The sequence below is a fragment of the Musca autumnalis genome, unplaced genomic scaffold, assembly GCF_047663935.1.
Source record: "Musca autumnalis isolate F117 unplaced genomic scaffold, ASM4766393v1 scaffold_4, whole genome shotgun sequence".
NCBI classification, from domain to species: Eukaryota; Metazoa; Arthropoda; class Insecta; order Diptera; family Muscidae; genus Musca; species Musca autumnalis.
The window spans coordinates 75,919,858-75,938,583 of record NW_027411977.1 but is presented as its reverse complement, the minus strand read 5'-3'; the positions used below and the strand labels follow the sequence as shown (position 1 = coordinate 75,938,583).

General features: G+C 38.8%; 1 protein-coding gene across 1 annotated transcript in view; it reads right to left on the bottom strand.

Annotated features, from left to right (window-relative positions):
- Pka-R1 (protein kinase, cAMP-dependent, regulatory subunit type 1) overlaps window positions 1–15,283 on the bottom strand; it is a 175,849-nt gene extending 160,566 nt beyond the window's left edge. The window contains exon 1 of the mRNA XM_073984465.1: window positions 14,459–15,283. Within this exon, the coding sequence (XP_073840566.1) occupies window positions 14,459–14,623 (165 nt within the window). The 5' untranslated portion in view covers window positions 14,624–15,283. The remainder of the gene's footprint in view (window positions 1–14,458) is intronic.
- Window positions 15,284–18,726: the final 3,443 nt, after the last annotated feature.

Sequence of the window (18,726 nt, the reverse complement as noted above, 5' to 3'; positions counted from 1 at the left end):
CAGCATGGATTCCGCAAAATCCACAGTATGACAACAGCATTACACGCCATACCCACACATATCAGTTGAGGTATGAACCTGAATAGATGGGTCTTGACCTATCGAAGGCCTTCTATACTGTCAACCGTACCAAGCTGTTGGAGGATAATATATATAATAATTGTTCCACAAACATCCCAGATGGGACAAGGGAGACTTCTCTCATATCAATGAGTGCACGCCGATTCATATTGGCTCAATGATATGGGACCTACTTTTTATTGCCGAGTCCGAACGGCGTGTCTTACGACACCACTTGTAGAGAAGTTTTTTCATGGCTTAAGTACTCAGGAAATGTCGCCAGCATTACTGAGGGAGAATTTTGCCACCGTTGAAAATTTGATGTTGCTTGGCCTAGGATGTTGGAGGATATAGATAAGAATTCCCCTTCAGTCGTGTTTGAAACGTGGAATTCACAAAATAAGAAGTCTAAGACCCGTAGATTGAAACAAGTAAGAAAGGCGTTAAGTTCGGTCGGGCCGAACTTTTTATACTCTCCACCACAAATTTCAGCCAACGTGGACCTATATAACCCAATTTTGGTAGGAATGTTTTCTGGCTTCTGAAGACAAAAAATACCAAATTACAACCAATTCGATGGTAAAATGGGCCAAATATCTTAAAAATTTCTTAAAACGACGACGCGTCATTTTGTATGGGGGCTATACGAAAGCGTGGACCTACATAGCCCGCTTTCAATACCAAAAGTCCTACGTAAATGTAACATATTTTCCCAAAATTTCATAAACCTACGTCAATCCGTTCGGACGCTAGAGTGATTTCCACAGACGGTCAGACGGACGGACATGGCTATATCGATGTAGAATTGCACGCTGATCAAGAATATATATACTATGTGGGGTCTACAATGATTATTTCGAGTAGTTACAAACGTAGTGACAAACTTAATATACCCCCATCCTATGGTGGAGGGTATAAAAATCAAATGTCGTTCGTTGGTAATGGCTTCAGTTGAGAAGGGCTGGACCGATTTGTGTAATTCTTTTTGTGAAATGTTCGCCATAACCCGACCTAGGTTTTTATGCAAAGAACATTTGACCACGCCCACTTTTTTTCAATTTTCAATTTATATATTTTCTACAAAAACTACTGAACTGATGTTTCTGTTAAACTTAACAGAGATATTCAAAAATATTTTTCTTTGTAAAAAAAATATCCGTTTTTGGTCCTTTAAGGAAAATTCTGCCAGGACGACATGGGTACCATTGAAAATCTTATCGAGATAGATAAAAATATTGCCCGATGTCGCGATGTTTACCCTTTTTTCGGGAATGACCCGGCAATAGGGATACTTAGTTTGTTTCTTTAAAGGATCTGTGGTCAAAATAAGTATCCTTGTTGCAGGGTCATTCCCAAAAACGGTATATATCGCGACATCGGGCAATATTTTTTAAAGATTTTATTTGGCCAGGAGATAATGATACCCATGTTGTCCTGGCAAAATTTTCCTTAAAGGATCTGTGGTCAAAATAAGTATAAGTTATTCACAAAAACGACAATTATCACGACATCGGGCAATATTTTGTTTAAAGATTTTATTTGCCCAGGAGATAATGATACCCATGTCGTCCTGGCAGAATTTTCCTTAAAGGATACAAACCGCTCCGTTTACGCTTTTCTTAACAGCGCGTTAGTAGAGCACTGTTTAACTTAACAGAGATATTCAAAAATATTTTTCTTTGTAAAAAAAAATCCGTTTTAGGTCCTTTAAGGAAAATTGTGCCAGGACGACATGGGTACCATTGAAAAGCTTATCGAAGTAGCTAAAAAGATTGCCCGATGTCTCGATATTTACCTTTTTTAGTAATGACCCGGCAAAAGGGATACTTATTTTGTTTCCTTAAAGGATCTGTGGTCAAAATAAGTATCCTTGTTGCAGGGTCATTCCCAAAAACGGTATATATCGCGACATCGAGCAATATTTCTTTACGATTTTTTTAGCTCAGGAGATAATGGTACCCATGTTGTCCTGGCATAATTTTTCTTAAAGGATCTGTGGTCGAAATAAGTCTCCATATTGGAGGGTCATTCACAAAAAACGGCAATTATCGCGACATCGGGCAATATTTTTAAATTTTTTATTTGCCCAGGAGATATTGATACCCATGTCGACTGGCAAAAATTTCCTTAAAGGATCTGTGGTCGAAATAAGTATCCTTATTGGAGGATCATTCACAAAAACGACAATTATCACGACATCGGGCAAATATTTTTTTTAAAGATTTTATTTGCCCAGGAGATAATGATACCCATGTCGTCCTGGCAGAATTTTCCTTAAAGGATACAAACCGCTCCGTTAAAGCTTTTCTTAACAGCGCGTTAGTAGAGAACTGTTAAACTTAACAGAGATATTCAAAAATATTTTTCTTTGTAAAAAAATCCGTTTTAGGTCCTTTAAAGAAAATTGTGCCAGGACGGCATGGGTACCATTGAAAAGCTTATCGAAATACCTAAAAATATTGCCCGATGTCGCGATATTTACCGTTTTTTGCTAATGACCCGGCAATAGGGATACTTGTTTTGTTTCCTTAAAGGATCTATGGTCACAATAAGTATCCTGGTTGCAGGGTCATTCCCAAAAACGGTATATATCGCGACATCGAGCAATATTTCTTTACGATTTTTTTAGCTCAGGAGATAATGGTACCCATGTTGTCCTGGCATAATTTTTGTTAAAGGATCTGTGGTCGAAATAAGTCTCCATATTGGAGGGTCATTCACAAAAAACGGCAATTAGCGCGACATCGGGCAATATTTTTAAATTTTTTATTTGCCCACGAGATATTAGTACCCATGTCGACTGGCAGAAATTTCCTTAAAGGATATGTGGTCGAAATAAGTATCCTTATTGGAGCATCATTCACAAAAACGGCAGTTATCACGACATCGGGCAATATTTTTTAAAGATTTTATTTGTCCAGGAGATAATGATACCCATGTTGTCCTGGCAGAATTTTCCTTAAAGGATACAAACAGCTGCGTTAACGCTTTTCTTAACAGCGCGTTAGTACAGCACTGTTAAACTTAACAGAGATATTCAAAAATATTTTTCTTTGTAAAAAAATCCGTTTTAGGTCCTTTAAAGAAAATTGTGCCAGGACGACATGGGTACCATTGAAAAGCTTATCGAAATAGCTAAAAATATTGCCCGATGTCGCGATATTTACCGTTTTTTTTGGTAATGACCCGGCAATAGGGATACTAATTTTGTTTCCTTAAAGGATCTGTGGCCATAATAAGTATCCTTATTGCAGGGTCATTCCCAAAAACGGTATATATCGCGACATCGGGCAATATTTCTTATAGATTTTATTAGCTCAGGAGATAATGATATCGATGTCGAATGGCAGAAATTTCCTTAAAGGATCTGTGGTCGAAATAAGTATCCGTATTGCAGGGTCATTCACAAAAACGGCAATAAGATTTTATTTGCTCAGGAGATATTCATACCCATGTCGACTGGCAGAAATTTCCTTAAAGGATCTGTGGTCAAAATAAGTATCCTTATTGGAGGGTCATTCACAAAAACGGCAATTAGCGCGACATCGGGCAATATTTTTTAAAGATTTTATTTGCCCAGGAGATAATGATACCCATGTCGTCCTGGCAGAATTTCCCTTAAAGAATCTGTTGTAAGTTTATTTGAGTTTATAACACTCGCAAAATTGTATTCCCGGGAGCAAGGAATTATTTTTCACATCATTATTATCGTACAACAATTATTATTCATATATATCTTAAAGCATGGTGCTGTAACATACCTACACTTATTGTAAATTTGGACAACACATTATAATCTTAAGTATTAATTCTATCTATTAGTGCTCTGTAAAATTATAACGTTTCTAAAAAAAGGCTCAATAAATTAAACCTTAACCTTAACCTTAAAGAATCTGTGGTCGAAATAAGTATCCTTACTGCATTATCAATCACAAAAGCGGCAATTACCGCGACATCGGGCAAAATTTTTTAAAGATTTTATTTGCCCAGGAAATAATGATACCCATGTTGTCCTGGCAGAATTTTCCTTAAAGGATCTGTGGTCGAAATAATATCCTTATTGGAGGGTCATTCACAAAAACGGCAATTATCACGACATCGGGAAATATTTTTTAAAGATTTTATTCGCCTAGGAGATAGATGTCTCGATAAGCTTTACAACGGTACCCAGTCGTCCTGGCAGAATTTCCCTTCAAGGATATGTGTTAGGAATAAGTATCCTTATTGCAGGGTCATTTAAAAAAACGGCAATTAGCGCGACATCAGGCAATATTTTTTAACGATTTTATTTGCCCAGGAGATAATTATACCCATGTTGTCCTGGCAGAATTTTCCTTAAAGGATCTGTGGTCGAAATAAGTATCCTTATTGCAGGGTCGTTTCCAAAAACGGTTAATATCGCGACGTCGGCAATATTTTTTTTTGAGGATTTTACAAGCTCAAGCTTTCCAATGATACCCACGTTGTCGTGGCAGAATTTTCCTTAAAGGACCTAAAAAGGAAGTTTTTTACAAAGAAATGAATAGCTCTGTAAGGTTTAACAGTGCTCTGCTAACGCACTGTTAAGAAAAGTGTTAGCAGAGCGGTTTGTGTCTCCGCTAGAGAGGTTCGCGCGCTAGTTAAATACTTAATGGCCTCTTCTAGTTGTGGAGTCTCAATGTGGTTTCGCTGGATGGTGCTTGCACATACTAAAACCAGTATGGAAAATATCAAAGTCGGGCGGGGCTGACTATATGATACCCATATGTAAAATATATATGGGAACTATATTCAAATCTCAACCGATTTCGATACAATTTGGCACATTTATTTCGAGTCCAAATTCCGTCACATATTCCACGTGTTATTGAAATAGGTGCATGAAATACCTCATATCGGCGGGAAATATATATGGAAGCTATGACCAAATATGAACCGATTTCGATATAATTTGGTGGCACATTTATTTCTAGACCAAAGTACTCACACATTCAAAATTGGAAAGATATAGCGTATATGGTGAATTAAATAGCTCAAATCAGCCAAAAAATATATGGGAGCTATATCCAAATCTGAACCGATTTCCATATAATTTTGCACATTTATTCCTCGATCAAGTTCGATTACACAATCCAAATTTTATTTAAATCGGACAGATATACCGTGTTTGGTGCATCAATTACCTAAAATCGGCCGAAAATATATATGAGAACAATATCCAACATGATCGGTTTAGATCACCAAAAGCAGTAGCGTTCTTCCTATGGCCAAAAAAGTGATATTCACCAATTTTCAGCTTCATTGGACAATAAAAATAAATGCGACCGGCAACACTTGGGGTACAGATAAAGAAACCTTGTTGACCACATGTAACGCGATAGGTCGGTTTGTGGTAAGCTATGTGGCGCCAGTTTGGTCCCCGGGATTATGTGATACGAATTGCAAAGATATTCAAACCTGCCAGAATGCCGCCCTGAGAACAGCAACAGGGTGCCTCCTCAAGTCTTCAGTGGACCATCTACAAGTGGAGGCAAAGATTCTTCCAGTAAAGCAACACAATGAAATGCTTTCGTTGCAGTACTTGCTTGGGTGTTACCGTGAGAGCCATCCCAATCACCATCTGCTGGCTAGGCCCGACACATTCAGGCATATCAGGATATTCATGCCCTAGAGACGGAGGTCCAACAATATAGGAGAGAACCCCTAGATCAAAAGGCATATCAAGCAGGTTTAAATAGTATTCACACGGATGCAGTTGTTAAGGCCATAAGCAAATATAGCGTCAGCTGCCATGACAAACCAGAGTAGTTTTGGCTCAACTACGCTCGGGATATTGCAGTCGCCTAAATTCTTATTGGGCGGAAATCGACCGAACCGTGCAAGACATCTGGCCAGTATGTGGCATGGGCCCGCACGACACAAAACACCTTTTCAACTGCCCAGCCAAACCTACTCATCTAACTCCAGTGGATCTGTGGTTACATCCCATCGAAGCAGCCACTTTCCTGGAACTGGAGATAGACCCAGAGCCAGATTGAACAGAAGAACTAACATAAAAACTTAATAATACACACTGTTACAACAACAACATAAATGCGACCTTACTTTGCGAACGGACGGATGGACGAACAGACATGCATAAATGTAAGATTCTATGTATATTCCTAAAAGGAACTATGGGTCCATCTCGTATTCTTTTGCATGTTACATGATGGTTCTGATTCTATAAAAAAAACAAGTTTTTGAGGTCACCGTTATAATTGTGGGATTTCCCTTTTTACTTTTTTATTAGCTGGGGATAAAAACAAAATTTTCCCAAAAAGAATGAAACTTTTCTGTTCTAATAAAAGTTTGCATTTCCATAAAAGAATGTTGATGAATACATGGACCACTTTCAGGTACGAAAATGACATTTCATCGATTTTCCTCATAAATGGCCATCCCACCAATAGTACAACAAACATGCGTATGTCTGTTTGTTTTCTTTCTTTTTTCTCTCCTTGATAATTCATTCCTGTAAATGTTTCGACCAGCCCCTTATTGTATTATTCTGCCTACTTTGGTAAGTTGTCAGTAAATATTTGGTGTCACTCAATGTAATTCGTCTGCTCATCCATCCGTATATTCTTGCTTAATCGATAGATTGATTGGTGGTGTACAGCATTGTGAAGCAAAAAAGAAACAAGACATACGACTCACCTGAAACAGATTTCAATTAAAAGTGAATCTGAAGTGCTACAACAACTATACAAATACTGCAGGATACTGTTTCCTTCAAGTTTTGCAGTAGGCTTAAAATATAAAGGTGGATAGGAATTGGTGGCAACCTACTGAACAAGACGAACAGTACAAATTGTAATCTTTGAAAGCAAACTCGTGTTTTTCGATCTTTAATGTGTTACCCCTATCATCTACCGGATCATACAATTCCGTACGCCGAATACATCGTCATTCCGATCATGTACATCCAAACACCGAATACATTGTGTTCCTGATCATATACACCCGAACCCGAACCCTAAAAATCGGCACCACCACATCAAGTTCCCGATTATCGTCATCAACCCTTTTATTTGCGGAGTCCTTAGCTCAATCATATCCACTGAACGTTTACATGTACCGATTCAACATCTCTGAACGTCACACTTTTATCAATCATCAGATTTCAGAGAGTTCACTAATTACCGCTTCAGAGATCTGCCTAATCCTTCTAATGTTCGGTAGCAGAAAGTAAGTTCCGAGACATCATCACAGCTGCAACCGCTCGCCATATACCCGCTGGTCAAATGCCCGAAGTAAGTCCAAACTTCCCAGCAGAGGCGTTGGGATTAGCAAATGAGCGTGATGAACTTCGCCGTGTCAACTCCAGTGGTGGTGAACGTCAGCGGAGCTAATGATTAAAACATCCGAAGAGTTACATCATTTCTGTCGGAATTAGTGAATTGTGGGCAAAGGTTAAGTCACTCTCAAACCTTGGAAAGAAGAAAGATAGGACCTCAGTCACGTGCGTAGAGGTTCCATCGACACCCCTTCACAGCACGACAACAGCGCTGCACGCCATCTCCACATTTATTAGTCGAGGACACTACCATAGCAAGCCGTGTGACAGAACAGTGAAGGTGGAGCTTGACTTATCAAAAGCCTTTGATACTCTCAAGCACTCCACGCTGTTTGAGGACATAGAGCAGACAACCCTCCTGCCAGGTTTGAATCAATTATATGTTTCGACGACGCCAGTCGTACGTGTAATTCAGGAACAAGACAAGACCCCGCAGAGTGAAACAGGGAGTCCCATAAAGTGGGGTAATATCTCCGTAACTGTTTAAGCTCTACATCTCATGTATTCCGCCTCCTCCAGACGGCTTTGAGATCGTAACATATGCGGACGATTGTACGATCATGGCGTCAGGTACCCTCCCTGATGTCATTTGTGAAAGTCTGAACTTCTATTTGACTGGTCGTAACATATTTTTCCACGCGAGGAATATGCAAATATCCGCCACTAAATGTACGGCCACTCTATTCAATTTCAGGGTCGACGATAGTAGAATAACGACCACAAATTACCCCAAAATTCTAAGGGTCATATTTGACAACATGTTGATTTTGTCCACGCACGCCACAGCTATCTGCGACAAGCTGAGATGTAGAAACAAGGCCCTCAAGGCCCTAGGCGGCAGCACTTGGAGTGCAGATAAAGAAATCTTGTTGACCACATATAACGCGATATGTCGGTCTATGGTAGGCTATGTGACGCCAGTTTGATCCGCGAATATAAGTGCAAACTTGTCAAAATGCGCCCTCATGTCTTCAGTGGACCATTCATCTACATGAGGAGGAAAAGATTTTTCCGGTACAACATCGACATGGCATGCTTTCGATAGGAAGCTTTGATAGGACTCCCCCGTCCAGGCATGTCAGGATGTCAGATGCAAGACATCTGCCCAGCATGCGGCATATTTGCGTACGACACACTGCACCTTTTCAACTGCCCTTTGAAACTTACTCAACTAACCCCGGTAGATCTGTGGTTACATCCCACCGAAGTAAACACATTCCTCGAACTGAGAATAGACACAGGACCATATAATAAAAACACAGTAACAACAACATGTGCCAATGTCTCAACCTTTAACCAATGTCTCAGCACTTTCAAGGTCCCAAACATGTGGAAAGTCGGAAAAATAATCCCTATCCAAAAACCAAGCAAAACTGCCCACATGAGCTATCGCCAGTTGTAAAAATACAGGAATCTATTATCTTACCGCGCTTCACTGAACACTTCCACCTTGCCGATCATCAGCACGGCTTCAGAGCTGGAAGGAGCACTATAACAGCTCTCAGTGAAGTCACGGCTAAGGTAACAGAAGGACTAAACAGCATGAGGCCACATCACAGAACCATACTAGTGACACTGGACCTGTCCAAAGCCTTTGACACGGTTAACCACGCCACTCTTCTGAGGGACGTTATGGAAACAACACTCCCCAACTACCTCAAGAGATGGCTGGTTAACTACATGGCAGACAGACAGTCCTATATGGAGTTCCGAGGACACAAATCCAAACCCAGGAAGAACAAACAGGGAGTACCTCAAGGGGGCGTACTATCCCCGTTGTTATTTAACTACAATATCTCTAAAGCTCCCAACCCCCCGGAAATGTCCAGCTAATATCATACGCCGATGACTGCACGATCATGTCCATTGGCAGGAATATCCAAGAAATAGAAGACCACATTAACAACTATCTCCCCACCCTCAGGTCAACACTGAACTAAATATTCATATTAGCGGGCAAAACATCCCAACAATTAAGAACCCCAAAATATTGGGTGTAACCTTCGATAGTATGTTCCTCTTCTGTAAACATGCCGAGATGGTGGCTGGGAATGTAGGGAAAAGGAATAAAATCCTTAAAGCTCTCTCTGGCAGCACATGGGGGAAACATAAGGAGACCATCCTGATAGGTCGTCCCCTCCTTGACTACGCAGCACCAATATGGTCACCGGCGGTCAGCGACACGCAATGGAAGAACCTCCAAACGGTCCAAAATACGGCCTTGCGTATCACTACAGGGTGCCACTCCAAGGCCCCAGAAAACCACCTACAACATGAAACTAAACTCCTCCCGGTAAAATCCCATTGTACCCTCCTAACACAACAACACGCGATTAAATGCCAGAAACAGGACCACCTTAACCATGAGAGCTGCAATAGACCCCGCTATGAAAGACCCACACCCATTAGATACGACTTTCGTAAAGAGCTACCAAATATCCCCCCAATCCCCCATAATCCATCAGATGATGACATAAAAACGCCCTTAAACAAGTACACACAAAGGCTGTTGAAGACCAAATCTCCTACTATACGTGCTGTGTTGTGGTCAGTGGGAGACCCCCTCTTGTAAGCGAGGATGAGAGGGTCCTACCTAGGGAGACCAGATCGAATCTATCCCAGCTCAGGTCTGGTATCGCTAGGTACCTCAACAGTTATCTGTCCCTCCTGAATCCTGCGATAACTGACACATGCCCAAAATGTGGCCAATCTCCACACATCACACGACACCTCTTCGCGTGTCCTGCACGACCGACAGACACAACAACTACACACACATTAGCCGAGGACTCAACCAGAACAAACCGTGAGATAGGACAATGTCGATGGTGCTTGACTTATAAAAAACATTTGATACTGTCAAGTATTTGGAGAACAACCTCATTTATCGCAGCTTAGGAGTGCCAGATATCACGACAAACCAGAGTAGTTTTGCTTCAACTATGCTCACGATGTTGCAGCCGTCCTATAGGTCAATCATTGATGGCACCGTGCAAAAACATCTGCCCAACATGCAGCACAGGCTCTAACGACGCACTGCAACTTTTCAACTGCCCTGCCAAATCTACTCAACTAACTCCAGAAGCTTTGTGATTACTATTCATCGATTCAGCCGCATTTCTAGAGATAGACCCAGAGCCAGATTACATATACATATGTTCCCATACACATCCCAAAAGCGACACGGGATACTTCTATCATATCAATGAGTGCACGCCGATTCATATTAGCTCAATGATATGGGACCTACTTGTTAGGGAAGATTTACAAGGCTGGAATACTCAGGAAATGACGCTTGCAATACGCTCATAAGTATTTTACCACCGTTGTAAAACACAGAGTGCAAGGCGGACGTGCTTACCATGGCACCACGGTGGCACATATGCTGTTAGAAGGTCAGAGGTCTTCCGATAGAAGGCTAGTCTATAGAAGCAACTTTCTTTTAGAAAGGGTCTATAGAAGCACCCTTTGTTTCAGAAAGGGTCTATAGAAGCACCCTTAGTTTCAGAAAGGGTCTATAGAAGCACCCTTTGTTTCAGAAAAGTTGTATAGAAGCACCCTTTGTTTCAGAAAGGGTCTATAGAAGTACCCTTTGTTTCAGAAAGGGTCTATAGAAGCACCCTTTGTTTCAAAAAGGGTCTATAGAAGCACCATCTCTTTCAAAAAGGGTCCATAGAAGCACCATCTCTTTCAAAAAGGGTCCATAGAAGCACCCTTTCTTTCAGAAAGGGTCTATAGAGGCACCCTTTGTTTTAGGAAGGGTCTATAGAAGCACCCTTTGTTTTAGAAAGGGTCTATAGAAGCACCCTTTGTTTTAGAAAGGGTCTATAGAAGCACCCTTTGTTTTAGAAAGGGTCTATAAAAGCACCCTTTGTTTTAAAAGGGTCTATAGAAGCACCCTTTGTTTTAGAAAGGGTCTATAGAATCACCCTTTGTTTTAGAAAGGGTCTATAGAAGCACCGTTTGTTTTAGAAAGGGTCTATAGAAGCACCCTTTGTTTTAGAAAGGGTCTATAGAAGCACCCTTTGTTTCAAAAAGGGTCTATAGAAGCACCCTTTGTTTCAGAAAGGGTCTATAGAAGCAACCTTTGTTTCAGAAAGGGTCTATAGAAGCAACCTTTGTTTCAGAAAGGGTCTATAGAAGCACCCTTTGTTTCAAAAAGGGTCTATAGAAGCACCCTCTCTTTCAAAAAGGGTCCATAGAAGCACCCTTTCTTTCAGAAAGGGTCTATAGAAGCACCCTTTGTTTTAGAAAGGGTCTATAGAAGCACCCTTTGTTTTAGAAAGGGTCTATAGAAGCACCCTTTGTTTTAGAAAGGGTCTATAGAAGCACCCTTTGTTTTAAAAGGGTCTATAGAAGCACCCTTTGTTTTAGAAAGGGTCTATAGAATCACCCTTTGTTTTAGAAAGGGTCTATAGAAGCACCCTTTGTTTTAGAAAGGGTCTATAGAAGCACCCTTTGTTTTAGAAAGGGTCTATAGAAGCACCCTTTGTTTTAGAAAGGGTCTATAGAAGCACCCTTTGTTTTAGAAAGGGTATATAAAAGCACCCTTTGTTTTAGAAAGAGTCTATAGAAGCACCCTTTGTTTCAAAAAGGGTCTATAGAAGCACCCTCTCTTTCAAAAAGGGTCCATAGAAGCACCCTTTCTTTCAGAAAGGGTCTATAGAGGCACCCTTTGTTTTAGGAAGGGTCTATAGAAGCACCCTTTGTTTTAGAAAGGGTCTATAGAAGCACCCTTTGTTTTAGAAAGGGTCTATAGAAGCACCCTTTGTTTTAAAAGGGTCTATAGAAGCACCCTTTGTTTTAGAAAGGGTCTATAGAATCACCCTTTGTTTTAGAAAGGGTCTATAGAAGCACCCTTTGTTTTAGAAAGGGTCTATAGAAGCACCCTTTGTTTCAAAAAGGGTCTATAGAAGCACCCTTTGTTTCAGAAAGGGTCTATAGAAGCAACCTTTGTTTCAGAAAGGGTCTATAGAAGCAACCTTTGTTTCAGAAAGGGTCTATAGAAGCACCCTTTGTTTCAGAAAGGGTCTATAGAAGCACCCTTTCTTTTAGAAAGGGTCTATAGAAGCACCCTTTGTTTTAGAAAGGGCCTATAAAAGCACCCTTTGTTTTAGAAAGGGTCTATAGAAGCACCCTTTGTTTCAAAAAGGGTCTATAGAAGCACCCTCTCTTTCAAAAAGGGTCCATAGAAGAACCCTTTCTTTCAGAAAGGGTCTATAGAAGCACCCTTTGTTTTAGAAAGGGTCTATAGAAGCACCCTTTCTTTTCGAAAGGGTCTATAGAAGCACCCTTTCTTTTCGAAAGGGTCTCTAGAAGCAGCCTTTCTTTTCGAAAGGGTCTATAGAAACACCCTTTCTTTTCGAAAGGGTCTATAGAAGCAGCCTTTCTTTTCGAAAGGGTCTATAGAAGCATCTTTCTTTTCGCAAGGGTCTATAGAAGCACCCTTTCTTTTCGAAAGGGTCTATAGAAGCACCCTTTCTTTTCGAAAGGGTCTATAGAAGCACCCTTTCTTTTCTAAAGGGTCTATAGAAGCACCCTTTCTTTTCGAAAGGGTCTATAGAAGCACCCTTTCTTTTCGAAAGTGTCTATAGAAGCACCCTTTCTTTTCGAAAGGGTCTATAGAAGCACCCTTTCTTTTCGAAAGTGTCTATAGAAGCACCCTTTCTTTTCGAAATGGTCTATAGAAGCACCCTTTCTTTTCGAAAGGGTCTATAGAAGCACCCTTTCTTTTCGAAAGGGTCTATAGAAGCACCCTTTCTTTTCGAAAGGGTCTATAGAAGCACCCTTTCTTTTCGAAAGGGTCTATAGAAGCACCCTTTCTTTTCGAAATGGTCTATAGAAGCACCCTTTCTTTTCGAAAGGGTCTGTAGAAGCACCCTTTCTTTTCGAAAGGGTCTATAGAAGCACCCTTTCTTTTCGAAAGGGTCTATAGAAGCACCCTTTCTTTTCGAAAGGGTCTATAGAAGCACCCTTTCTTTTCGAAAGGGTCTATAGAAGCACCCTTTCTTTTCGAAAGGGTCTATAGAAGCACCCTTTCTTTTCGAAAGGGTCTATAGAAGCACCCTTTCTTTTCGAAAGGGTCTATAGAAGCACCCTTTCTTTTCGAAAGGGTCTATAGAAGCACCCTTTCTTTTCTAAAGGGTCTATAGAAGCACCCTTTCTTTTCGAAAGGGTCTATAGAAGCACCCTTTCTTTTCGAAAGGGTCTATAGAAGCACCCTTTCTATTCGAAAGGGTCTATAAAAGCACCATTTGCTTCAGAAAGGGCCAATAGAAGCACCTTTTGTTTTAGAAAATATAATATATTTCTCAAACTTAAATAAATTTCAAATATGGATTATTTCGGACAAATCCTTCCAAGACATCCCTCACAAATTTTAAAAAGTTTGGTATATCAAAAGATAATTTTAAGGGCTGTTCGAGAATTGTTTCAAAATATTCATCAGTGGAGGTTCTTGTGAATATGTCTCGCAAAAGCTCTAAAAACCTACTCTGCCCAGCTAAAAGGGCTGTCAAAATTAGATCCACTTTGCAGATGGAATTTTCAAGAATGTACAACACTTTTGTGATTTAAATCAATTTAAGGTCACTTTCCAGATTTTCCGGATAGTGTCGACATTACTAAGGGCCCCTCCTTCATATGTCTCTCACATTAACCTCCTTAGTAGACTTTTGTTTCAACCATATAACATTGTTCTCCACATCAGCGACGTACACAGGGTGTTTTTAAAGGGTATCGGGGCCCCTCCGAATTGAAAATTTTTCATACACTTTTTGAACAAATTGTCTTCTGTCTACGTTGGTGCTCCATACTTCGCTCATTAATGGGCTGAATGTTACAAAAGCCCGAAGTATCGTTTTTTGGTGAAGACTGTGTTGATTTGTTCTCTCAGTGGAATAATTAGGACCACTGTTTATGATAACTATCCCACAATCGCCTAATAATATGCGCAGGGAACTTACAAACTTCTTTCATTATTTCGGGTTTATTGGGGCCAATAAACCAAAACAATGTATGTGGATGAAAAAGTACAAGGACACCGAAATAACAAAGAAACGGACATAAGAGTTCACTTACCTTTTCCAATTTTTGAAAATACTGTCGTAAAAATTGTATTGGATTTTCGGGGCGGCTAACACAGAGCTGCACTATGCAATCCTTGAGTACGCGTTGTATGCCATGGGATTGTATGTAGTTTTCACATTCTCGTAGACTCTGTTGTTCCTCCAGTGTATTGGCCATGTTTGTAATGTAAGCCTTGTGATTGATGAAGCCCCTTGTTAGGTAGGTACACAAAACCAACAATGTCTCAAAGCAACACTTTCGCTTTTGTTTGCTTTCTTCTTGCCGGAGAAGAAAGTAGAGATGTAACTTTAAATTTTTAATGTTTTATCAAATATTTGTAAGGGCGAGAGGAGGAACCGAGTCAATTGTTTGCACCTCTCCTTATAAGAATATGTATATAATTTTTCCAATTAGATGTTCATGTATTAATGTCCCGATATCAAATCTCTCGTCGTGTTTTCTTTGAGCAGATATTGTTAACAAGCAGTAGATGCCTTGAATTTCTACAAAAAAGTACTATATTTTAATGCTTTTAGTTTTTGTTATTACAATAATTTTTTGCAGTAATCTTTTTCTTTTTTAGTTTCGCCAACTTTTGGCTCTTTGTTCTGTGGAAAATACTATTGTTGTCTGGCGAAAAAACACAATGCCGAGGAAAATTTCACATTCAAGGAATATTTTTCAAGCGTTAAAATTAAAATTGCTTTTGTTTGTGCTGAGAATAAATAAATTACACGATTTTTTCGAATCAAAATCAATGTATTTTCCTTTTTACTCTACAAATTAATATTTTGAAGCCATTTGAAAGAGGAGATATGATAAATTTGAGAAATAAGAATTTGCTGAAACAAATGTCATGTGAATGCAAATAAAAACAAAACAAACTGATCGATGTGGCAAGACTTTGGAGTGGCACTTTAATATAGTGGTAATACTTTTTAGAGTACATTTATAATAGCGTTTGTAAACAAGTTAATCTAATGGATTTCAGATCAGTTTCCATTTGACGTATACGCAAAGGAATTGACAGTTGATTTCATTGTAAAAATTGCATGAAATTATGCGTCTCTAGATCGAATCATAAAATTGCTGTAGTGGGGAATTCGATTATGGGTACTTTACACGATATGTATTTTACATATGGGTTGTCACTTTTTATATACAAAATGTATACGCAAAGTGACAACCCATATGTAAAATACATATCGTGTAAAGTACCCATTAAAGAACGCCTAATATAAAGCTGGGTACACATTGTCAGTTTTGAATGACAGCTTTGTTGTTGCTTGCTAGTGTGGCCGTTCATTTTTGTCATTCATCATGCAACCACCAAATATTTTGTGGTTGCTGGACGGTTGGACAGTTATCGATAATTGCAAAAAATCGTCATTCAAAACTGACAATGTGTACTGACTTAATGGATTTCAGATGAGTTTTCATTTGACGTTTGAACAATGGAATTCACGGTTGAAATCTAGTGGGTTTGGTAAAAGTTAACTTATAGTACGTTTATTTATAAGAGGATTTAACAAATCCACTGGGATTCAATCAATTCCATTGCATATGTTTCAAATAAATTCTCATAAGTCCCGGGCCACACTAATAGCCCGTTTAGAGTAGTCATTTTAAATCGACTCGATTTCTAAATCCAACTTTCAAGTCCTAGTTGTTTAGACTAGTCTAAAATGATATAAAATGCCAGTCAGCTGATCTTTGTTTACGTATACATACGCGAATTTGCAAAAAGAATTGCTTGAAAATTAAAAATGAAATGAAATACTGCAAAAAATAATCTGACAAATTGCTATTAAATATGTTGTTTACAATTTATATTAAATTAAAGCTACATCCATTTTATTTTTATCTAATATTTTTCTATTTTTCCGCTTCTGTTTGTTTTTGAGTGTTTGTGTTTACAGTTATTTGAAAAACGAAATAATAGGGTTATCCCTGTGTCATATTTGGATGAACTTTTGCATAAGATTAGAAAAAATCTTAATTACAAGGTGATTCTATAGAAAAAAACTCACTCACAAAAAGCTTTTAAAGTTTTTATAGATGAGCTTTTTGGAAAAAAAATTTGGAGTCACTTTAAGCACATAAATAACTCAAAACAATCGTTAAAGCCACACGACATATCCAGAATGACATAAGCTTTTGTTTCTCACCATTTTTACCGTCATATTATTACATATATATCATTTTATATCATATATATGTAGCTTTATTCCATGTATCACATAAATCGAAAGTGGTTTGTGCGGGACCTTTTTCAATATTTAAATGGAATAAAAATTATTTTAGTCTTTAATAGGCAAAATGTCATTTATTCGTGCAACAGGGAAAACATTTTTAAGCAATTTTTTTTTCATTTCATACGATTTTCCAAGAAAAATGTCAAAGTGGTTTGTGCGTGACCTTTTTTAATAATTACATGGAATGAACAATATTTTTGGCATTAATAGGCAAAAGTTCATTTACTCTCGCTACAGGAAATCATTCTTGAGAAAAAAGGTCATAAAGTCATAACCCTAGTAAATAAACGACACATGAACATAGTTGTCAATATTGGTACAGACTGCAATAGTTGCATTTTTAGGAGCAAAAAGCAGTGTTGTATATCAAAATATTTCTATTTAACATTTGATTTAAAACAAATCCAAGTTTTGAGTTGATGGATTAAGCACTTAAATCGAGATAATGCCCTTAATCATCGTATAAGGGAATAGTCTAAACGGGCTATAAGAGTAATTTCACTGAAATTTTGACATGAAAGTAAAGTGGGGTACACACTAGAGCTGGCAAACCATCGATATTCCGAACATTAGATATTTTCGATATAATATTTTAAAATATCGATTGCTATCGATATTATCGTTAAGCTGTTAGCACCATTAATTTGAAGACGAAAATGGCGGAAATGTCAATGATTTTCTTGACATTTTGCACAAGTAGTACACAGAAATGTAAAGGAGAATAAACAATTGTTTTTACTTTATAAAAATATTAAAAAATTGTTGTCGGCGTTTTTTTATTTGTTGGACTGCAGAATTTTACATCTTTGTGTTTATTTCAGCTTGAGTCCATATTTTGTTGTAATTCAATTGTTTGAATAACAATAAAATATTTTAAAGTAGATATGATAATAGGCATCAGCACGGCCTTGTTGACCAATGCGTAATGCAAAAACAACATTCTTGTTGAAGCAACATTCCTATGTTCGTATTCTTTGCGAAGCAAAGACGACATAAAAACAGTGGTGGATATGAAATTATTTAGTTCGACTCAAATTGTAGGGTAAACAGCTTTAGGGCCATACAGCAAATTTCTCATTTTGTGTAATTTGCTAGATGGCTTTATTGACCTGTTTATCGATACAGAGTCGGCGAAAAAGGGAACTGATGAAGTTGTTTGGTGACAACTGAAACTATAGTACTCCCTACCCTTCACCCGCAACTAATCAATTTCATATCCACTTTAAAATATTTTGTTGTTCAAACAATTGAATTACAACAAAATATGGACTCAAGCTGAAATAAACACAAAGATGTAATATTAAAAAATACATTTTACTTTTCCGAAAAATGTGTACGTGTGACTACGGACTTACTTTTTCACACACACAAAACCAAAAACAGCGAAATTTCAATTTATTTCAATGAATTTTAGGTTGGGGGTTTTGTTCCGATAATTTCGATAGGCAAAACTATCAATCGATATTTAATTTTTAAAAAACAATCGATTTTATCGATAGTGCCATCGATTTTTTGCCAGCTCTAGTACACACGATCAGTTTTGACTGTCAGTTTTGCTCAAATAATCGGTTGCTTCCCAAACCCATGGGTAGCATCAAACGAGAAAACGGTACGTGGACTAACTCTGGTCTAGAGACTCTAAATCTGCTGTCTGAAGTGCATTTTCCAGGCTGTACAGACCTAGAGAGTGACTCGCAACGAACGAGTCACAATCAGGGCTGTACGGCACAGGACGAGCAACTGATTGACAGCTTAACTAGCATCCCAAGAATAAAATGGGCGATAGACAGCTTCCAACCCTATAAGTCTCCTGGACCGGATGGCATTATCCCGGCCATGCTGCAGAATGCAGCTGACTCGGTACTGGCAACCATAAAGGAAATTTACAGGGCCTGCCTGCGTCTGTCGTACATACCTAACTCATGGAAGGAGGTAACGGTAACTTACATTCCCAAAGCTGGGAAGCCTAGTCACACACTACCTAAAGACTACAGACCTATTAGTCTTTCTTCCTTCCTCCTCAAA